General features: G+C 48.0%; 1 protein-coding gene across 4 annotated transcripts in view; it reads right to left on the bottom strand.

The window, feature by feature from the left end:
* ldlrad3 (low density lipoprotein receptor class A domain containing 3) overlaps positions 1-23603 on the bottom strand; it is a 277367-nt gene that overhangs the window by 8365 nt on the left and 245399 nt on the right. Inside the window, exon 7 of one of the 4 annotated variants that reach the window (XM_072518830.1) lies at positions 17773-18510. The exons of the other annotated variants lie outside the window; for them this stretch is intronic. Coding sequence (XP_072374931.1) covers positions 18324-18510 — 187 coding nt within the window. The 3' untranslated portion in view covers positions 17773-18323. Of the gene's footprint in view, positions 1-17772; positions 18511-23603 lie in introns of those variants that run through there. 4 annotated transcript variants of the gene reach the window in all.

The following is a 23603-nucleotide window of genomic DNA, read 5'->3' as shown; positions in this document are numbered from 1 at the left end:
TGTGTGTGTGCTTGAGGGTAGAGCGTGTTGGGATGGTGTCTGAAAAATAAACAATTTTCTACATTTCTCTTTCCTTTCCAAATATTCAAATATTTAATTTAGCAACCGCCCCCCCCACCTCACCTCCCCCCCCAGAATTTACAGAACACAGCAAATCTCCCTTTAAATAGTCACTTCATAGGTACTATAGTGAAAACAATACATAACATACAACAAAAGAACTCTTCTCTTTACACACCCTGGCAGGTTTGATGGCAAGTGTGGGGGAGAATATGACTGGAAGCCCAGAAATCAGTTTCATGCTGGCGTGAATTTACAATAGGATCTTCCACTAGTGCCTGGCATGGTGAGTCAGAAAACCCCCCAGAGATTGACATGAACCCCTTTTGCATCCACTTTATGGGATGCAAATGAAGGCTCGATCCCCCACACCAGACTTTTCACAATGCCAGCAGGAAAACCCGCCAGCAGGAAAACCTGTTTAGCACAGGGCTAAATTGCTGGCTTTGAATGCAGACTAAGGCAGGCCAGCAGCACGGTTCAATTCCCGTAACAGCCTCCCTGAACAGGCGCCGGAATGTGGCGACTAGGGGCTTTTCACAGTAACTTCATTTGAAGCCAACTTGTGACAATAAGCGATTTTCATTTTTTTAATTTTCAACCTCTTGGAACAATATAGCACAGAGATGTGGAGACTCATCTGAACAATGGAGCTTTAGGTAAATTCATTCATGGGGTTTTGGCATTGCTGGGGCCAACATTTATTGCCCATCCCTAATTGACCTTCAACTGAGTGGCTTGCAGCACGGTAGCATTGTGGTTAGCACAGTTGCTTCACAGCTCCAGGATCCCAGGTTCGATCCCGGCACTGGGTCACTGTCTGTGTGGAGTTTGTACATTCTACCGTGTCTGTGTAAGTCTCACTCCCACAACCCAAAGATGTGCAGGCTAGGTGCATTGGCCGTGCTAAATTGTCCCTTAATTGGAAAAAATAATAATTGGGTACTCTAAATTTTATTTTTAAAAATCATTATTAAACTCCTAATACCAGAATTGTTATTGAATGTTAATTTCACCATCAGCCAGGAAGGATTTGAATCCATTCCCAGAACATTACCCTGGGTCTCTGGAATACTAGTCCAGTATCAATACCACTATGCCACTATCTGCAGAGTTCAGGATGGAGGCCGTCTGCACCCTGGAATACCAGAGCAGTGGGCGGGGGACGCATCTGCAGACGGACCTTCCAGATTCGGTATATGGAGGGGGTCAATTGTCTCCATAGTGCAGTTGACAAAGAAGGGATTGCTCCATTTCAAAGAACTGGACAATTCAGGCACTGATGAGGTTGATTTAAATGGGATGGGGTTTGGTACAGTGGGATTGTTTACAATGGGGTGGGGTTTGGTACAGTGGGACTGTTTACAATGGGATGGGGTTTGGTACAGTGGGATTGTTTACAATGGGATGGGGTTCGGTACAGTGGGATTGTTTACAATGGGATGGGGTTTGGTACAGTGGGATTGTTTACAATGGGATGGGGTTTGGTACAGTGGGATTGTTTACAATGGGATGGGGTTTGGCACAGTGGGATTGTTTACAACGGGGTGGGGTTCGGTACAGTGGGATTGTTTACAATGGGATGGGGTTTGGTACAGTGGGATTGTTTACAATGGGATGGGGTTTGGTACAGTGGGATTGTTTACAATGGGATGGGGTTTGGTATAGTGGGATTGTTTACAATGGGATGGGGTTTGGTACAGTGGGATTGTTTACAATGGGGTGGGGTTTGGTACAGTGGGATTGTTTACAATGGGATGGGGTTTGGTACAGTGGGATTGTTTACAATGGGGTGGGGTTTGGTACAGTGGGATTGTTTACAATGGGATGGAGTTTGGTACAGTGGGATTGTTTACAGTGGGATGGGGTTTGGTACAGTGGGATTGTTTACAATGGGATGGGGTTTGGTACAGTGGGATTGTTTACAATGGAATGGGGTTTGGTACAGTGGGATTGTTTACAATGGGATGGGGTTCGGTACAGTGGGATTGTTTACAATGGGATGGGGTTTGGTACAGTGGGATTGTTTACAATGGGATGGGGTTTGGTACAGTGGGACTGTTTACAATGGGATGGGGTTTGGCACAGTGGGATTGTTTACAACGGGGTGGGGTTCGGTACAGTGGGATTGTTTACAATGGGATGGGGTTTGGTACAGTGGGATTGTTTACAATGGGATGGGGTTTGGTACAGTGGGATTGTTTACAATGGGATGGGGTTTGGTACAGTGGGATTGTTTACAATGGGATGGGGTTTGGTACAGTGGGATTGTTTACAATGGGGTGGGGTTTGGTACAGTGGGATTGTTTACAATGGGATGGGGTTTGGTACAGTGGGATTGTTTACAATGGGATGGGGTTTGGTACAGTGGGATTGTTTACAATGGGATGGAGTTTGGTACAGTGGGATTGTTTACAGTGGGATGGGGTTTGGTACAGTGGGATTGTTTACAATGGGATGGGGTTTGGTACAGTGGGATTGTTTACAATGGGATGGGGTTTGGTACAGTGGGATTGTTTACAATGGGATGGGGTTTGGTACAGTGGGATTGTTTACAATGGGATGGGGTTTGGTACAGTGGGATTGTTTAGAATGGGATGGGGTTTGGTACAGTAGGATTGTTTACAATGGGATGGGGTTTGGTACAGTGGGATTGTTTACAATGGGATGGAGTTTGGTACAGTGGGATTGTTTACAGTGGGATGGGGTTTGGTACAGTGGGATTGTTTACAATGGGGTGGGGTTTGGTACAGTGGGATTGTTTACAATGGGATGGGGTTTGGTACAGTGGGATTGTTTACAATGGGATGGGGTTTGGTACAGTAGGATTGTTTACAATGGGATGGGGTTTGGTACAGTGGGATTGTTTACAATGGGGTGGGGTTTGGTACAGTGGGATTGTTTACAATGGGATGGGGTTTGGTACAGTGGGATTGTTTACAATCGGATGGGGTTTGGAACAGTGGGATTGTTTACAATGGGGTGGGGTTTGGTACAGTGGGATTGTTTACAATGGGGTGGGGTTTGGTACAGTGGGATTGTTTACAATGGGGTGGGGTTTGGTACAGTGGGATTGTTTACAATGGGGTGGGGTTTGGTACAGTGGGATTGTTTACAGTGGGGTGGGGTTTGGTACAGTGGGATTGTTTACAATGGGATGGGGTTTGGTACAGTGGGATTGTTTACAATGGGATGGGGTTTGGTACAGTGGGATTGTTTACAATGGGATGGTGTTTGGTACAGTGGGATTGTTTACAATGGGATGGGGTTTGGTACAGTGGGATTGTTTACAATGGGATGGGGTTTGGTACAGTGGGATTGTTTACAATGGGATGGGGTTTGGTACAGTGGGATTGTTTACAATGGGATGGGGTTTGGTACAGTGGGATTGTTTACAGTGGGATGGGGTTTGGTACAGTGGGATTGTTTACAGTGGGATGGGGTTTGGTACAGTGGGATTGTTTACAATGGGATGGGGTTTGGTAAAGTGGGATTGTTTACAATGGGATGGGGTTTGGTACAGTGGGATTGTTTACAATGGGATGGGGTTTGGTACAGTGGGATTGTTTACAATGGGGTGGGGTTTGGTACAGTGGGATTGTTTACAATGGGGTGGGGTTTGGTACAGTGGGATTGTTTACAGTGGGGTGGGGTTTGGTACAGTGGGATTGTTTACAATGGGATGGGGTTCGGTACAGTGGGATTGTTTACAATGGGATGGGGTTTGGTACAGTGGGATTGTTTACAGTGGGATGGGGTTTGGTACAGTGGGATTGTTTACAATGGGGTGGGGTTTGGTACAGTGGGATTGTTTACAATGGGGTGGGGTTTGGTACAGTGGGATTGTTTACAATGGGGTGGGGTTTGGTACAGTGGGATTGTTTACAATGGGGTGGGGTTTGGTACAGTGGGATTGTTTACAGTGGGGTGGGGTTTGGTACAGTGGGATTGTTTACAATGGGATGGGGTTTGGTACAGTGGGATTGTTTACAATGGGATGGGGTTTGGTACAGTGGGATTGTTTACAATGGGATGGTGTTTGGTACAGTGGGATTGTTTACAATGGGATGGGGTTTGGTACAGTGGGATTGTTTACAATGGGATGGGGTTTGGTACAGTGGGATTGTTTACAATGGGATGGGGTTTGGTACAGTGGGATTGTTTACAATGGGATGGGGTTTGGTACAGTGGGATTGTTTACAGTGGGATGGGGTTTGGTACAGTGGGATTGTTTACAGTGGGATGGGGTTTGGTACAGTGGGATTGTTTACAATGGGATGGGGTTTGGTAAAGTGGGATTGTTTACAATGGGATGGGGTTTGGTACAGTGGGATTGTTTACAATGGGATGGGGTTTGGTACAGTGGGATTGTTTACAATGGGGTGGGGTTTGGTACAGTGGGATTGTTTACAATGGGGTGGGGTTTGGTACAGTGGGATTGTTTACAGTGGGGTGGGGTTTGGTACAGTGGGATTGTTTACAATGGGATGGGGTTCGGTACAGTGGGATTGTTTACAATGGGATGGGGTTTGGTACAGTGGGATTGTTTACAGTGGGATGGGGTTTGGTACAGTGGGATTGTTTACAATGGGATGGGGTTTGGTAAAGTGGGATTGTTTATATTGGGATAGGGTTCGTACAGTGGGATTGTTTATAATGGGATGGGGTTTGGTACAGTGGGATTGTTTATAATGGGATGGGGTTTGGTACAGTGGGATTGTTTACAATAAACAATAGACAATAGAACATAGAACGTTACAGCGCAGTACAGGCCCTTCGGCCCTCGATGTTGTGCCGACCTGTGAAACCAATCAAAAGTCTATCTACACTATCCCATTATCATCCATATGTTTATCCAGTGACCATTTAAATGCCTTTAATGTTGGCGAGTCCACTACTGTTGCAGGCAGGGCATTCCACGCCCTTACTACTCTCTGAGTAAGGAACCTACCTGTGACATCTGTCCTATATCTATCTCCCCTCAATTTAAAGCTATGTCCCCTTGTACTAGACATCACCATCCGTGGAAAAAGGCTCTCACTGTCCACCCTATCGAATCCCCAGATCATCTTGTATGCCTCTATTAAGTCACCTTTTAAACTTCTTCTCTCTAATGAAAACAGCCTCAGGTCTCTCAGCCTTTACTCATAAGATCTTCCCTCCATACCAGGCAACATCCTGGTAAACCTCCTCTGCACCATTTCCAATGCTTCCACATCCTTCCTATAATGGGGCGACCAGAACTGCACACAATACTCCAAATGCGGCCGCACCAGAGTTTTGTACAGCTGCAACGTGACCTCATGGCTCCGAAACTATATCCCTCTACCAATAAAAGCTAACACACCGTACGCCTTCTTAACAACCCTATCAACCTGGGTGGCAACTTTCAGGGATCTATGTACATGGACACCGAAATCTCTCTGCTCATCCACACTACCAAGAATCTTACCATTAGCTCAGTACTCTGTATTCCTGTTACTCCTTCCAAAGTGAATCACCTCACACTTTTCTGCATTAAACTCCATTTGCCACTTCTCAGCCCAGCTCTGCAGCTTATCTATATCCCTCTGTAACCTGCAACATCCTTCCGCACTGTCCACAACTCCACCGACTTTAGTGTCATCCGCAAATTTACTCACCCATCCTTCTACGCCCTCCTCCAGGTCATTTATAAAAATAACGAACAGCAGTGGCTCCAAAACAGATCCTTGTGGTACACCACTAGTAACTGAACTCCAGGTTGAACATTTCCCATCAACCACCACCCTCTGTCTTCTTACAGCTAGCCAATTTCTGATCCAAGCCACTATATTACCTTCAATCCCATGCCACCGTATTTTCTGCAATAGCCTACCGTGGGGAACCTTATCAAACACTTTACTGAAATCCACATACACCACATCAACTGCTTTACCTTCGTCCACCTGTTTGGTCATCTTCTCAATGAACTCAATAAGGTTTGTGAGGCACGACCTACCCTTCACAAAACCGTGTTGACTATCCGTAATCAAATTATTCCTTTCCAGATGATTATAAATCCTATCTCTTATAATCCTTTCCAAGACTTTGCCCACAACAGAAGTAAGGCTCACTGGTCTATAGTTTCCGGGGTTGTCTCTACTCCCCTTCTTGAACAAGGGGACAACATTTGCTATCCTCCAGTCTTCTGGCACTATTCCTGTAGACAATGACGACATAAAGATCAAAGCCAAAGGCTCTGCAATCTCCTCCCTAGCTTCCCAGAGAATCCTAGGATAAATCCCATTCAGCCCACGGGACTTATCTATTTTCACACTTTCCAGAATTGCTAACACCTCCTCCTTATGAACCTCAAACCCATTTAGTCTAGTAGCCTATATCTCAGTATTCTCCTCGACAACATTGTCTTTTTCCTGTGTGAATACTGACGAAAAATGTTCATTTAGCGCCTCTCCTATCTCCTCGGACTCCACGCACAACTTCCCATTACTGTCTTTGACTGGCCCTACTCTTACCCTAGTCATTCTTTAATTCCTGACATACCTATAGAAAGCTTTAGGGTTTTCCTTGATCCTACCTGCCAAGGACTTCTCATGTCCCCTCCTGGCTCTTCTTAGCTCTCTCTTTAGGTCCTTCCTGGCTAACTTATAACTCTCAAGCGCCCTAACTGAACCTTCACATCTCATCTTTACATAACCCTCCTTCTTCCTCTTGACAGTGATTCAACTACTTTAGTAAACCACGGTGCCCACACTCGACCACTTCCTCCCTGCCTGACAGGTACATACTTATCAAGGACACGCAGTAGCTGTTCTTTGAACAAGCTCCACATTTCAATTGTGCCCATCCCCTGCAGTTTCCTTCCACATCCTATGCATCCTAAGTCTTGATTAATCGCATCATTTATAGCCTTTCCCCCAGATATAACTCTTGCCCTGCGGTATATACCTATCCCTTTTGTTATGGGCGAGGCGTCTTCAGAACCCCAAAATGTATCATGGAGTTCAACCAACCTCTCCCTTTAATAGATTTGTTACTTTTCCGAGCACGCGGCTTTTTCCCTAGTTGTGGGATTACAATTATGGACACGTGGGTTTTTAAACACAAAACACTGTTTATTCCATGAACTCAACTGAACATCTTAAATAAGCATTGGATCTCTTAACACCCCTTACTTCAAAGATAACTCAGAAAATATTGTAATCGTAAATACTTCCTTAAAATGTTCCTTCAAACTCCCAAGGGACTTAGCACCTTTAAACAAAATCACATCAGGTTAAAGGCTTTACTTTAAATCACTCAAATGATCCAGAGATGGTCTTTTATGGGAGAGATCCAGCTCACTGCAAAACACAGACACACACCCAGCTCTTTTCAATACTGAAACTAAAAACCAGCAAAACTAAACTGCAAAATGGCTGACCTGACCTCAGCCCCACCCACTCTCTGACATCACTGTTTTCTTAAAGGTACATTGCTTAAACATCCATGTCTTAAAAGTACTCTCACATGACACTTTCCAATGCTAAAGTAAACGTAACCGAATTGTGGTCACTATCACCAAAGTGCTCACCTACCTCCAAATCTAACACCTGGCCTGGTTCATTACCCAGTACCAAATCCAATGTGGCCTCGCCTCTTGTTGGTCCATCAACATACTGTGTCAGGAAACCCTCCGGCACACATTGGACAAAAAACTGACCCATCTAAAGTACTCGAACTATAGCGTTTCCAGTCAATATTTGGAAAGTTAAAGTCCCCCATAACAACTACCCTGTTATTTTCGCACCTATCCAGAATCATCTTTGCAATCCTTTCCTCTACGTCTCTGGAACTTTCTGGAGGCCTATAGAAAACTCCCAACAGGGTGACGTCTCCTTTCCTGTTTCTAACCTCAGCCCATACTACCTCAGTAGACGAGTCCTCATCAGGCGTCCTTACTGCCACCGTAATACTATCCTTGACTAACAACGCCACACCTCCCCCTCTTTTACCACCTTTCCTGAGCTTACTGAAACATCTAAATGCCGGAACCTGCAACAACCATTCCTGTCCCTGCTCTATCCATGTCTCCGAAATGGCCACAAATTCGAAGTCTCAGCCATCAACCCATGCTGCATGTTCACCCACCTTATTCCGGATGCTCCTGGCATTGAAGTACACACACTTCAAACCACCTTCCTGCCTGCCGGTACACTCCTGCGACCTTGAAACCTTACTCATGACCTCACTACTCTCAACCTCCTGCACACTGGAGCTACAATTCAGGTTCCCACCCCCCTGCTGAATTAGTTTAAACCCTCCCGAAGAGCATTAGCAAATTTCACCCGCCCCAGGATATTGGTACCCCTCTGGTTCAAGTGTAGACCATCCCGTTTGTCGAGGTCCCACCTACCCCAGAATGAGCCCCAATTATCCAGGTATCTGAATCCCTCCCTCGTGCACCATTACTGTAGTACACGTGTTCAACTGTTCTCTCTCCCTATTCCTCGTCTTGCTAGCATGAGGCACGTAACAACACAGAGATAATAACTCTGTTTGTTCCAGCTCTAAGATTCCACCCAATGGGATGGGGGTTGGTACAGTGGGATTGTTTACAATGGGATGGAGTTTGGTACAGTGGGATTGTTTACAATGGGATGGGGTTTGGTACAGTGGGATTGTTTACAATGGGATGGGGTTTGGTACAGTGGGATTGTTTATTTTGGGATGGGGTTTGGTACAGTGGGATTGTTTACAATGGTATGGGGTTTGGTACAGTGGGATTGTTTACAATGGGATGGGGTTTGGTACAGTGGGATTGTTTACAATGGGATGGGGTTCGGTACAGTAGGATTGTTTACAATGGGATGGGGTTTGGTACAGTGGGATTGTTTACAATGGGATGGGGTTTGGTACAGTGGGATTGTTTACAATGGGATGGGGTTTGGTACAGTGGGATTGTTTACAATGGGATGGGGTTTGGTACAGTGGGATTGTTTACAATGGGACGGAGTTTGGTATAGTGGGATTGTTGACAGTGGGATGGGGTTTGGTACAGTGGGGTTGTTTACAATGAGGTGGGGTTTGTTACATAATTGTATTTATCAATATAATGGGAGTTGATGTAAGTGGAATTTGTTTTTGTACTGAGCTAAACTACCTTTTATATTGTAATTCAGTACAAGGGCATGTGTGTGTAAAAGGTTGCCGTGATTTTGGGAGAGGTAGGAAATGCAAAACTCACCGGCGATATCTCTCAGTCTCTTTTTCCTTGCCCCTCGCCGGTGACATAATGAGGTTTCTGCGGCAAATGTATGCCTCATTTTAATAATTTAACATGGGTGCACAGGTCAGAATATCCTTCGGGGAGGGAAGTACCTGCCCCTGGGGCCCCTCTGAGGTGCGGGGTGCTTCCCTTTTTTCGTGGGTGTGCCAGAGGGCAGTGCCAGGGTGCTGTGGGCAGTAGCAGGGTTAATGCCAGTGTTCAGTGCCAAGGCGGGCCTCTCTGCATTTCTCCACTGGAGGTGGTGTTCCCCTTATCCTCTTGTGCATTGGGGACAGTGTTCCCATAACCTGGGTTGGGGGGTTCCCTTATCCCCGGTTAGGGGGGTCTCTGTGTCTGTGAGTGCGGGGGGGGGGGGGTGTAGAAAGGACGTTTTTGGTTCTTATCGGAGATTGGTGTTCTCTTTTTAATGTGCATTCTTGGGATTTCCGGCGTTGCCAGCTTTCTTTGGCCGCTCCATGCCAGCGTTTTTGGCGTGTGCCAGGCCTGCATTATGGCATGGGCCACGCCAGCGTTTTGGTGTGTGCCATGCCTGCGTTTCGGCGTGTGACATGCCTGCGTTATGGTGTGAGCGGCGCCTGCAGATTCTTTCTTCATAGAGTGTTGCACAATGTGGTGAGAAATGCTGGCTGTGTAGCCAGCGAGCTACATGCCTGTTCTCTCACCTCTGTTGGCACTGTGCAAGAAATGGAAAATTCCACCTGATTTCCATACATTGTGAGTTGGATGTGTCGGGAAATTCTATATCATAGAATGTCGGCACTTAGGGGAATTCTGTATGCCGGCTGGGGTATGAACAAAGATTGGGAGGCACAGTAGCACAGTAGTTAGCACAGCGCCAGGGTCCCAGGATCAATTCCCGGCTTGGGTCACTGTCTGTGCGGAGTCTGCACGTTCTCCCCGTGTCTGCGTGGATTTCCTCCGTGTGCTCCGGTTTCCTCCCACAGTCCAAAGATGTGCTGATTAGGTGGATTGGCCATGATAAATTGCCCTTAGTGTCCAAGAAGGTTACTGGTTTACAGAGATAGGGTGGATGTGTGGGCTTAAGTAGGGTGTTCTTTCCAAGGGTCGGTGCAGACTCGATGGGCTGAATGGCCTCTTTCTGCATTGTAAATTCTATCATTCTACAAAATGGAAGTCGGTCTACAGGGAAATTCTGTGCACTAAGCGGTGGTTATATAAGGGAGTTATATACAAAAACTGGGTATATAAGCAAATTCAATACAAGCAGGTGGGTGTCCAAGAAAATTCTACACGATAGGAGTTGGATACACAATGAAATTGGAGACAATGGTGGTGAATGAGGCCGGTTTGTACAATTGAATTCTATAGAATGAAGAGCTTAGGTGGAATACTGTACATAACTGTGAGGAGGATAGTGTAGAACTTCAGAAGGACTTTGACAGGTGGAACAGGTGGATGAGTGAGTGGCAGATGAAGCACAGTGGTTAGCACTGTTGCCTCACAGCTCCAGGGTCCCAAGTTCAATTCCCGGCTTGGGTTACTGCCTGTGCGGAGTCTGCATGTTCTCCCTGTGTCTGCGTGGAGTCCCTCCAAGGGCTCCGGTTTCCACCCACAAGTCCCAAAAGACGTGCTGTTCGGTGAATTGGATATTCTGAATTCTCCCTCTGTGTACCCGAACAGGCGCCGGAATGTGGCGACTAGGGGCCTTTCACAGTAACTTCATTGCAGTGTTAATGTAAACCTATTTGTGGCAATGAAAATTATTAGTATTTTAAGTTCCTTATGGCAGGAGAGCGTGAAAACACAGTATTAAAAAATGTGTACAATTCTAAAAGGGGTGGAGGAGAGGGATCCAGGTTTATATGTGCATAAGCCATTGAAGGTGGCAGGACAGGTTGAGAGAGCTTTTGCTGAACTTGTATGAGACACCAGTTTGGCGACCTCCAGTGGCGGCCATGGAGTGAGTGGTCGCACATTTGGTGGTTCCTGCTCAAGGCGGATTTCGTTCGGTCTTTTCCCTGCCCAAAGGACAAAGTATTTGAGGGCAAAAGGTACAGAAGTTCCTGGGGAAAGTTTTGCACCTCTGGTGTGGCTGGTGGATAGATTCACAGACAAGGAGTGGTGCAAGAAAGAAAGAGCAGCTGGAGCAGGAGAGTCTTTGTTGTGTGCCACAGGAAAAGATGGTGGAGGACACTGCCTGCCCAGTGGTCAACAGAGTGGTTGGTTGAGTTCCTGAATAATAAGAGGGAAGAGGCCCTGGAAGATGTAGCCAAGGTGGTAGAATCACTGAGATCTGGGATTGAATGAATGGAGCAGAGGCTGGAGTCCCAGGGACTGGCGATCCAGAAAGTGGAGGAGGTAGTGGGGGAGCATGAGGAGCAGTTGGCCTTGTTGGTGGCGAAGGTGGGAGTGATGCGGGAAAGCCAGAAAAGGCTGAGGGAGAAGGTGGAGGATCTGGAGAATCGTTCCAGGAGGCAAAACTTAAGGATTAGCAGGTTGCCTGAAAGCATTGAAGGTGCGGAGATCGCGGTGTATGTGGTGAGGATGCTGCAGAAATTGATGGGGGAGGGGGCCTTTGATCAACCCCTGGAGGTGAACCGAGCGCACAGGGCGGTAAGGAAGATGCCGCAGATGGGCGAACTGCCAAGGGTGATGGTGGTGCAGTTGCACAGCTTTCTGGACAAGGAGAAGATTCTTCGGGGGGTGAGGCAGGAAATGTACCTGGGAAGGGAGCGAGCTGCGGGTGTACAGGACCTGGGTGCGGAACTGCCGAAGAGGAGGGCCAGATTTAATTGGATTAAGGCTGTCCTCTTTGAAAAGGGGGTGAAGTTTTACCGGCCCGCTTGTGGGTGACTTTCTGGAAGTGAGAGCTTTATTTCGACACGCCAAGACTTGGAGGAGTGTGAGGACATTGAACTTTGGAGGAGTTTTGTCTGCTTTTTAAAGTGTTTGGTGTGGGTTTTCTGGGGCATGTTCTCACAGGGGTGTAATGATGGTGAGTGTGCCTTTTGTTACTCTTTCGGGGTTTGACGGTTGGGTTGGTCGGGCGGAGGGGAACTGGAGAGAGAGGAAGGGTGGTTGGAGGCCTTGGGCTGGGACCACCAACAGGCTAGTTAACGGGAGTGAAGCGGAGGATTGCCAAAAGGAAGGCGAGGAGGGGGAGGGATGGAGTTAGTTCTTTGTTTGAGGGTGGGGAGGGTGAGTGCTGCTGACATGGGAGTGGTACAGTTGGAAAGGGATCAATGACAGTGGACATCTGAGGACGGACCTGGGGGGTCGTGTGACACGTGCCGGGGGGCTGGCCCAGGAATGGATAGGGCTGATCGGCAGGGGAAGGGGCAGGGAGCCCCCCAACCAGGCTGGTCACATGGAACATGAGGGGGTTGAATGGGCCGGTTAAACAGTCGCGTGTGTTCACGCATCTGAGGAGTTTGAAGGTGGATGTGGCTTTCTTGCAGGAGACGCACCTGAAGCTGGGGGACCAGACGAGGTTGAGAAACGGATGGGAGGGGCAGCTGTTTCATTTGGGACTGGATGTAAAGACAAGGGGCGGGTGGCGGTGTTGGTTAATAAGTGAGTTGTGTTCGAGGTAGGAAGTATTGCGGCTGATCCGGGGGGAAGATGTGTGATAGTGAGTGGGAAGTTGGAGGGGATGCCGGTGGTTTTGGTGAACGTTTATGCTCCGATTTGGGATGATGTGGACTTTATGAGGTGGGAGTTAGGGAAGAGTCTGGACTTGGGCTCGCATCGGGTGATTATGGTGGGGGCGGGATTTTAACACGGTCATAGATCCGAGCTTGGATTGGTCGAATCCAAGTTGTTGAGGGTGTTGGCAGTAACGAAGGAGCTGAGCGGGTTTATAGAGTGCATGGGGGGTTGGACCTGTGGAGGCTTGAGAGGCCGAGGGCGAAAGAATTTTCATATTTCTCCCATGTGCACCGGGTGTACTTCTGGATTGACTTTTTTATGTTGGACAAGGCATTGCTGGCCAACTCGGAGTATTCAGCGATTGTGCTTTCCGACCATGCGCCTCACTGGGTGGATCTGCGGGTGATCCGGGGTTGAGGGGGGGGGGCGGTGGCCCAGCACCCGCAGTGGAAGCTGGATGTAGGGTTGCTGGCTGATGAGATGTGTGAGAGGGTGCGGGCTGCCATTCGGGGCTACGTGGAGCGGAACGACACGGGGGAGGTCACAGCCACCAGGCTGTGGAAGGTACTCAAGGCTGTAGTCAGGGGGCAGTTCATATCAATTTGTGTGCATAGGGAGAAAACTGAGCGGAGGAGAGGGCAAGAATAGTGGATGAGATTCTGAGGATGGACAGGTTATATTCGGAGGCACGGTTGTTGAAGGAGAGGCAGAGGCTCCAGATGGAGTTTGGGCTAGTTTCTAAGGGGAAAGCGGCAGGGCAGCTGTGGTGGGCCAAAGGGGCAATATATGAGTATGGGGAAAAGGCAAGTAGGATGTTGGCCCATCAGTTGAGAAAGCAAGAGGCGGCGAGTGAGATCGGTAGAGTTAGGACTGATAAGGGTAAGGTGGTGTTGGACCCGGAGGGGATGAATGGGGTGTTCGAGGCATTTTATAGTCGGCTCAATGAGTCGGAGCCCCCAACCGGAGTGGAGGGGATGTGGCGGTTCCTGGATGGGTTAGAGTTTCCAAAGTGGAGGAGGGATGGGTTCACGGACTGGGGGCCCCAATGTGGTTGAGGGGCTGGCATTGCCAAACATGTGAACTATTATTGGGTGACGAACATTGCTATGGTAAGGAAATGCGCCGTGGGGCCGGGAGACGCAGCACCGTGCAGGGGTACGTGATTGAGGGCTTTGTTGTTGCCGCTTTTACCATTTCACCAGCAAGGTACTCCGCGAGCCCAGTGGTGGTGTCGGCCCAAAGGGTGTGGGGGCAGTGGAGGCAGCGTCTGTGGCTGGAGGGTGCATCAGTGTGGACGCCAATCTGTAATAACCATAGGTTTGCACCAACGGGGCTGGATGCAAGATTTAGGGGCTGGAGACAGGCAGGGATTGAGCGCTTTGGCGATCTGTTTATTGGGGGCAAATTCGTAGGGCTGGAGGAAGTGTATGAGTTGCCCAGGGGGAATGGCTTTAGGTACCTGTAGGTTCGTGACTTTGTAAGAAGCGAAGTGCCATCCTTTCCTGGGCTGCCGCCCCTGGGGTTGAAGAACAAGGTGCTGTTGAACGAGAGGGGAAAGTGTTGGATGTCTATGAGGATTGATGGAATGGGAGGGAGCCCTGTGGGGGATATTAGCGTAATGGTAGGAGGAGCTGGGAGGGGAGGTGGGGTCCGAGATGTGGGGGGAGGCCTTGCGGAGAGGGAACGCGTCCTTGTCATGTGCGAGGTTAAGCCTCATCCAGTTTAAGGTAGTGCGTAAGGCTCATATGAAATTAATGAAATGAAAATCGCTTATTGTCACAAGTAGGCTTCAAATGAAGTTACTGTGAAAAGCCCCTAGTCGCCACTTTCCGGCGCCTATTCGGGGAGGCTGGTACGGGAATTGAACCGTGCTGCTGGCCTGCCTTGGTCTGCTTTAAAAACCAGCTCTTTGGCGAAGGTGAGCAGGTTCTTTGAGGGGCTGGGGCATAGGTGTGGGTGGGCCCCACGAATCACGTCCACATGCTCTGGCCGTGTCTGAGACAGGGGTTTTCGGACGTGATGTCCGAGGTGCTGGGTGTGAAGGTGGTTCTGGGTCCAGAGGTTGTGACATCTGGGATGTCGGAAGACCCGGGAGTCATAGAATCATAGAATTTACAGTACAGACGGAGGCCATTCGGCCATCGTGTCTGCTCTGACCCTTGGAAAGAGCACCCCACGTAAGTCCACACTTCCACCCTATCCCCGTAACCCAGTAACCCCACCTAACCTTTTTGGACACTAAGGGCAATTTAGCATGGTCAATCCACCTATCTGCACACCTTTGGACTGTGGGAGGAAACCGGAGCCCCCGGAGGAAACCCACGCAGACACAGGGAGAACGTGCAGACTCCGCACAGACAGTGGCCCAAGCCGGGAATCGAACCTGGGACCCTGGAGCTGTGAAGCAACTGTGCTAAGCACGGTGCTACCGTGAGTCCATGGGGTGAGAGAGGCCGATGTTGTGGAATTCGCCCCCCTGACAGCCCGGAAACGGATTTTGGTTGGGTGACGGGACTCGGAGCCGTCGAAAGCTGTGGAAATGCCAAAGGAAGTGTGAGTGACCTGGCGGAATCCCCGAGGCTGGAGAAGGTCAGTTTGAGGGGGTCGGCAGAGGGGTTCACCCGGAGGTAGAAGCAGTTTATTGATTTCTTTAAGAAGGTTTGAGGGGTCAGCAAGCGGGGGCAGGGGGGGGGGGGGGGTTAAGGGGGCTAAAATGGGAAACGCGGGATGTGAGAAGGGGTTGGCATCAGGGAAGCAGGTGGGATGTGATTGTTGCTTGTTTATTGAATTGCTTTGTTGTTCTGATTTTTTTTTGTAAATGTGAAAATGCCTTGAATAAAAATATATTTTTAAAAAATACACCAGTTTGGCTTCAGCTGGAGTACTGCATCCAGTTCTGGGCACGTCACTTTGTGAAAGATGTGAAAGTATTGGAGAGGGTGCATAAAAGGTTCATGAGAATGGTTCCTGGGATGAGAAATCTCAGTTATGAAGGCAGACTGGAGATGTCGGGTCTGTCAGAGATATTTCATAGAGCTAATCAAAATCATGAGGGGTCTGGAGAGGAGATAGGGAGATCGTGAAAGGGTGGAAAATGAGATGGCACAGATTTAAGGTAATTTGCAAAAGAAGCAAAAGTGATGTGAGAGAAAACTTATTCACACCAGAATGCACTGTCTGAGAGTGTGGTTGGAGACATGTTCAATCGAGGCATTCAAAAGACTGTTTTTGAAAGGGAATAACATGCAGGGTTACGAGATAAGGTGAGAGAATGGCACTAAGTAAATTGCACATTCAGAGTGCCGCGACTAACACGATGGGCCTCCTTCAGCACTGTAAGAATTCTGTGACTCGGATAAGACCTATTGCTGTGGAATTCTATATCGTGAGAGAGAGAGATTAGGGCAATGTAATGTGATACAAATAGGGGGGCTTAATACTGTAAAATGATATGAAATGGAATGTGGCTTAGTATAGTGCAATATTGGTCCAGAGGAGAGGTTTTGCTTTGGCAGAACTCTACAAAATGCAGTAGGGCTTTACACAGAGCTATTCTATAAAATAGGGATTGTGGGAGTCCGTGTAACACTAAGAGTTTTCTGCACTACATTGCAAAGTGAGGTGGGTGTGGCACAAGAGGGCTTTATGTCTTGGAGAGAAGCTTGGTACAGTGGAACTTGATCTAACTGTGGGCCTTTCGTACAATGGAACTTATCTTTGATGAATTGCTGTTGTTTACCTTTTTTGAGTTGCAGGTGTACCTATGTTATGAATGATTTAGTTGGCAAAGGTGCGATGGTTTTGAAGATAAACAGTGTAGGGAATCATTTCCTTCAGGTCAGTGAAATAGTAAAGATGCTTTTGACATGGGTAAATGCGTCTACCGTACTGTTTGACCAGTGAAAGGGGATCACCCTTAATACCATAAGAGCCAAAATAATATGGTTAAACACTGCGGTAAGCTCACTGCAATGATCTGGACAGTTATAAAAACCAGATCCACATAATTGGGTAGCACCAACGTTTCGGTAAGGGGAAGAGAACCTCAGAACACAAACTATACCTGTTTGAAACACAGAGCAAGTCTGTCAGAGCTCAGAAAGATGCTAATTTATCGGATGCGAATTTCTTGGCTTTGGAACAGCTGGTGTATTTTTTGTCATCAGCCTTCATGATGTTGCCACATGTGTCCGAGTGTGTGAAACCTGAAACACTTTCAGTTGTTACAAGTGATGTTGTTTAACTTTAATTAAATGACATTCCACAGGCAGAGATGACGGCCTTTGTTTGAAAACTGTACCTTAAAGTTCATCTCTATTCTAAAGATCAGAGTGAACTTTGGCATTTCCAACATCATAAATGGCAACAGTGAAAAAGCAACTCCAGCACTGGACTTTCCTCAGTTATGTCGCTGTGCACTTTTGTCTCATTTTCGGAAACAGCTATTGCACTGACACCCAGATGTGGGGCAGTGAGGCTTTGCTGCAAAATGAACCTCTGGAATGCATTCTTCCATCTTTCTGATCTTCGGTTAAAATGATAGTTGGCCCTGAGTTTCCTGGAGATGTGCGCTGTGGAAAAGGCGCACCTTAGGCTTTGAGTTTGTTTCCTGGCACACAAAAGCAGGGAAATGATGAGGTAAGTGAGTTACACCATTATTTCCACGACACCATGTGAGTTCCAGATTGTGAATTCTGAGGTGACTCCAGTGTACGCTGTTCCAGGACACGCTACATTCAGGGGAACTGCTTGGGTGCGGCTGACCATGCATCTGCTTGAGGAAGGGGGAAGGAAGGGGGAAGAAAGAAACGTAAGAGAATCACGGTCCAAAGAAACCGCTGCCTCACATGATAAACGGTAACTCTGTTCTATTTGAATACCAAGAGCAGAAGGGCCAGAATGTACAGACTTTCAGATTCTGAAATGTAGGATCTACAGTTAGACGAAGCAACACATTCATAAAATCAGCAGAACTCTGTTCATTTCCATTATGTTCGGACATGTCATTTGAAGCTCTTTCTACCAGGGACCTGTCAAAAATCATGCATTTCCAAACTTCACATTCTTGCAGTTACTGTTTTAGATTTACAGTTCCGTCTCCAGGCTACCCCACAGCGAAGGCTGCAAGCTGGTCCCAGCTGGCCACCCAAGACTGAAGACAATTTATTGGCCGTTGCTGACAAATAGCAAGCCTCCAGGGTCAAACGTCAGTCAGTAAAACAACTGGATTTTGTTACTCAGGATCACACAGCTGGTTGCCAAGGTTGTGTCTTTGCGATGAAAAGACGAAACAAGTCAACAAGATTAAATTGTGTGAAATCTTCTTTGCTTCGAGTTTAAATCCTTCAATGAAAGCTCCTTAAATAATAGTTAGTGCAAGAACACTTCATCGCTGCGGCTTTGCTCACAGTCCCTCCCCCAGTCTGGTGTTGAGTAGGCAGTCTCTCATTTCGGCACTCTCCTGTAGGCTGCTGGGATGTTCAGAGCTCAAGGTGCTTCCTGCCCTGGAGCGATAAGGGGGCAGCTCGGGGTGGCTGGGGGTCTCTGTGTCTGAGAGGTATGGCGGAGGGGGTAGGTCGAACCATGGTGGTCTGTTGGTAGAAAGAAGAAACTGAGTATGGAAACACGCAGACCATCAATGAAGACGTTTGAGACTGATGGAAACTCTGGGGATTTTCAATAAGTGCTTCATGGCGTTCCAGACTAGCCAGTGAACAGTTTCTAGGGCAGCATGAAACAACATTCATGTTAACTTGAGCTCCTGATTTATATTCAACACCGATACCACTTATCTCTCTGAGCGCCCCACTGATCTTTGTGCCACACCTGCTAAAAGAAAAGCTTCAGGTGGCGAAGCGGGGTGACTAGAGACTGAATTTCCTCCAAGTTTCTCTGGCTCTCTGCCATACGCATGACCAACATCCTGGCGGTTACCATTGACCAGAAACTGAACTGAACCAGCCATATAAATACTGTGGCTACCAGAGCTGGTCAGAGGTTAAGAATCCTACAGTGAGGAACTCATCTCCTGACTCCCCAAAGTCTGTTCACCATCTACAAGGTACAAACCAGGAGTGTAATGGAATACTCTCCACTTGCTTGGATGAGTGTAGCTCCAACAACACTCAAGAAGCTTTACACCATCTAGGAAAAAGCAGCCCACTTGATTGGGCACCCCATCCACAAACATTTAAACCCTACACCACCAACTAACAGTGGCAGCTGTGTGTACCATCTACAAGATGCACCGCCGGAACTCACCAAGGCTCCTTCGAAAACCCCTTCCATCCCATGACCGCTACCATCTCGAAGATCAAGGGTAGCAGGTACATTGAAACACCACCACTTGGAGGTTCTCCTCCAAGACACTCACCACCCTGACTTGGAAATATATCGCCGTTCCTTACTGTCACTGGGTGAAAATCCTGGAACTCCCTTCCTAACAGCACAGTGGGCATACCTACACCACACGGACTGCAGCGGCTCAAGAATGCAACTCACCACCTCCCTCTCAAGGGCAACTGGGGATGGGCAATAAAAGCGGCCTAGTTGGTGACACCCACATTCCGTAAAATAATAAAAATATATAACCTCCGCATAATCCAGGTTTGTGCGCTTATTCTCTTAAATTATGGCTGAGTGGGATAACCTCAAAGGAAATTTACACTCCCCTCCCCCACTCCATATTCAGAATAACTGACAGATATAGAGATGCATTTCCTTCATGACAACAGTTGTGCAGATCAAGCAATAGCAACACCCATTTTGCATGTACCATCCACACTGCTCCCACTCTGACCTCGTTTCCCTCAGTCTCCTGTCATAAAACACAAGGAGCAGCACCTAGTCTCTCAGTTAGACACTTTACAGCTTTCTGCACTCAACACTGAGTTCAATTTCAATCATTCCCACTGCTCCCACTTTCTTTTCGACAGTTGGTGATGATTTTGCTTTTCCTGTTTAAACTGCCCGAAACATCTTTTGTCATTTTAGTTGCCCCCATTACTGTCCCCCTTTTGCCTTGCACCATCATCCCTCTTGTCATTTAATCTCTCCTGCCCTCCATCCTATCAGTGTCCTACCATTGGCCCTTTCACCCTCCCTCCTTTCCTTGCCTCTGCACTTGTATAATATCTGTAACATCGCCAACTTTTGCCTTTTTGGATGAAAGATCTCAACCTGAAACATTGTGCTGGCTTTTATGCCTTCCTCATCCCTCCCGTAATTGAAGGTGGAGGTACTCCTAAAATAAAGCGGGGGTGGGAACGTCGCCCAATCCCAACCTGTCTCCCATGTTATGGCGCACCTGCCCTTAGGCTCCCCGAGGCCTTTAAGTGGCCAATTAAAGGCCTCTTAATGGACCTCATTCTGCTCTGCCACCATTTTACATACAGCAGGGGAAGGCAGAGGCAAGGTGGGTAACCTGGAAGCATTCACTGCACGATTTTTGGTGGACAAGAGAGTGGGTGGGGGGGGGGGGGGGCGGGTGAGTACCTCTTTTACAGGGGGTTCCTCTCACTTTTTATTGCCTGTAGTCCCAGCAGCGGCCACCGCTCAATCATGGCCCTGCTGTCTGATCTGATTAGTAAGTTCGTGGATGACACCAAGGTTGGTCGAGCGGCAGATAGTGTTGAGGATTGTCAGAGGATGCAGCGGGACATAGATAGGTTGGAGACTTGGACAGAGAAATAGCAAATGGACTTTAGTCTGGATAAATGTGCGGTAATGCATTTTGGTAGCTCTAACGTAAGAGGGGAAATATACAGTAAATGACAAAACTCTTAGGAATATAGAAAGTCAGAGAGATCTGGGCGTAAAGGTCCACAGATCTTTGAAAATGGCAAAACAAGTGGGTCAAGAAAGCATATGGAATGCTTGCCTTCATTGGACGGGATGTGAAGATGCCGGCATTGGACTGGGGTGAGCACAGTACGAAGTCTTACAACACCAGGTTAAAGTCCAACAGGTTTGTTTCAAATCACTAGCTTTCGGAGCACTGCTCCTTCCTCAGGTGAATGAAGAGGTAAGTTCCAGAAACATATATATAGACAAAGTCAAAGATGCAAGACGATACTTTGAATGCGAGCATTTGCAGGTAATTAAGTCTTTACAGGTCCAGTACGAAGTCTTACAACACCAGGTTAAAGTCCAACAGGTTTGTTTCGATGTCACTAGCTTTCGGAGCGCTGCTCCTTCCTCAGGCGAATGAAGAGGTCTGTTCCAGAAACACATATATAGACAAATTCAAAGATGCCAAACAATGCTAGGAATGCGAGCATTAGCAGGTGATTAAATCTTTACAGATCCAGAAATGGGGTAACCCCAGGTTAAAGAGGTGTGAATTGTCTCAAGCCAGGACAGTTGGTAGGATTTCGCAGGCCAGATGGTGGGGGATGAATGTAATGTGACATGAATCCCAGGTCCCGGTTGAGGCCGCACTCATGTGTGCGGAACTTGGCTATAAGTTTCTGCTCGGCGATTCTGCGTTGTCGCGGGTCCTGAAGGCCGCCTTGGAGAACGCTTACACGGAGATCAGAGGCTGAATGCCCTTGACTGCTGAAGTGTTCCCCGACTGGAAGGGAACATTCCTGCCTGGTGATTGTTGCGCGATGTCCGTTCATTCGTTGTCGCAGCGTCTGCATGGTCTTGCCAATGTACCACGCTTCGGGACATCCTTTCCTGCAGCGTATGAGGTAGACAACGTTGGCCGAGTCGCACGAGTATGTACCGCGTACCTCGTGGGTGGTGTTCTCACGTGTAATAGTGGTATCCATGTCGATGATCTGGCACGTCTTGCAGAGATTACCATGACAGGGTTGTGTGGTGTCGTGGTCACTGTTCTGAAGACTGGGTAGTTTGCTGCAAACAATGGTTTGTTTGAGGTTGCGCGGTTGTTTGAAGGCAAGTAGTGGGGGTGTGGGGATGATCTTGGCAAGATGTTCATCGTCATCAATGACGTGTTGAAGGCTGTGAAGAAGATGACGTAGTTTCGCCGCTCCGGGGAAGTACTGGACGACGAAGGGTATTCTGTCGGTTGTGTCCCATGTTTGTCTTCTGAGGAGGTCGGTCCGGTTTTTCGCTGTGGCGCGTTGGAACTGTCGATCGATGAGTCGAGTGCCATATCCCATTCGTACGAGGGCATCTTTCAACCCCACTATTACACGTGAGAACACCACCCACCAGGTACGCGGTACATACTCGTGCGACTCGGCCAACGTTGTCTACCTCATACGCTGCAGGAAAGGATGTCCCGAAGCGTGGTACATTGGCGAGACCATGCAGACGCTGCGACAACGAATGAACGGACATCGCGCAACAATCACCAGGCAGGAATGTTCCCTTCCAGTCGGGGAACACTTCAGCAGTCAAGGGCATTCAGCCTTGATCTCCGGGTAAGCGTTCTCCAAGGCGGCCTTCAGGACCCGCGACAACGCAGAATCGCCGAGCAGAAACTTATAGCCAAGTTCCGCACACATGAGTGCGGCCTCAACCGGGACCTGGGATTCATGTCACATTACATTCATCCCCCACCATCTGGCCTGCGAAATCCTACCAACTGTCCTGGCTTGAGACAATTCACACCTCTTTAACCTGGGGTTACCCCATCTCTGGATCTGTAAAGATTTAATCACCTGCTAATGCTCGCATTCCTAGCATTGTTTGGCATCTTTGAATTTGTCTATATATGTGTTTCTGGAACAGACCTCTTCATTCACCTGAGGAAGGAGCAGCGCTCCGAAAGCTAGTGACATCGAAACAAACCTGTTGGACTTTAACCTGGTGTTGTAAGACTTCGTACTGTGCTCACCCCAGCCCAACGCCGGCATCTCCACATCATGTTTACAGATCCAGAGAGAGGAGTAATCCCAGTTTAAAGAGGTGTGAATTGTCTCAAGGTCCGAAAACTAGTGATTTGAAACAAACCTGTTGGACTTTAATCTGGTGTTGTAAGACTTTTCATTAGACGGGGCATTGAGTTTAAAACTGGCAAGTCATACTACAGTTGTATGGAACTTTTGTAAGGCCGCACTTGGAATATCGTGCACAATTCTAGTCGCCACAAGGATGTGGAGGCTTTGGAGAGGGTGCAGAGTAGGTTTACCAGGGTGTTGCCTGGTCTGGAGGGTGTTAGCTATGCGGAGAGGCTGAATAGACTCGGACTGTTTCCATTAGAACAACGGAGTTTGAAGGGTGACCTGATAGAGGTCTACAAGATTATGAGGGGCATAGATAGAGTGGATGAGCAGGCACTCTTTCCCAGGATGGAGGGGTCAGTCACCAGGGGGCATAGGTTGAAGGTCCGTGGGACAAAGTTTAGAGGAGATATGTGAGGCAGGTCTTTTACACAAGAGGGTGGTGAGTGCCTGGAATACGCTGCCTGAGGAGTTTGTGGAAGCAGATACATTAACGGCGTTCAAAAGGCATCTCGACAAATACATGAATAGGATGGGTACAGTGTGATACGGCACCAGAAAGTGCTGAAGGTTTTGGCCAAGGGTGGTATCATGACCGGTACAGGCTTGGAGGGCCGAAAGGCCTGTTCCTGCGCCGTATTGTTCTTTGTTCTTTTGATTGGCTGTTAGGTCTCTCGGGTGGGACTTCCTCCCAGATATGAAGTCAGGGTGAAATTTGAATAATCTTTCATGAACACATGTAGCACCAAAGATTCATGATCAAATTCTGC

Source organism: Scyliorhinus torazame, chromosome 10 (genome assembly GCF_047496885.1).
Source record: "Scyliorhinus torazame isolate Kashiwa2021f chromosome 10, sScyTor2.1, whole genome shotgun sequence".
Lineage (NCBI taxonomy): Eukaryota > Metazoa > Chordata > Chondrichthyes > Carcharhiniformes > Scyliorhinidae > Scyliorhinus > Scyliorhinus torazame.
The sequence above is the reverse complement of the archived record's forward strand: the minus strand, read 5'-3'. Positions and strand labels throughout refer to the sequence as shown.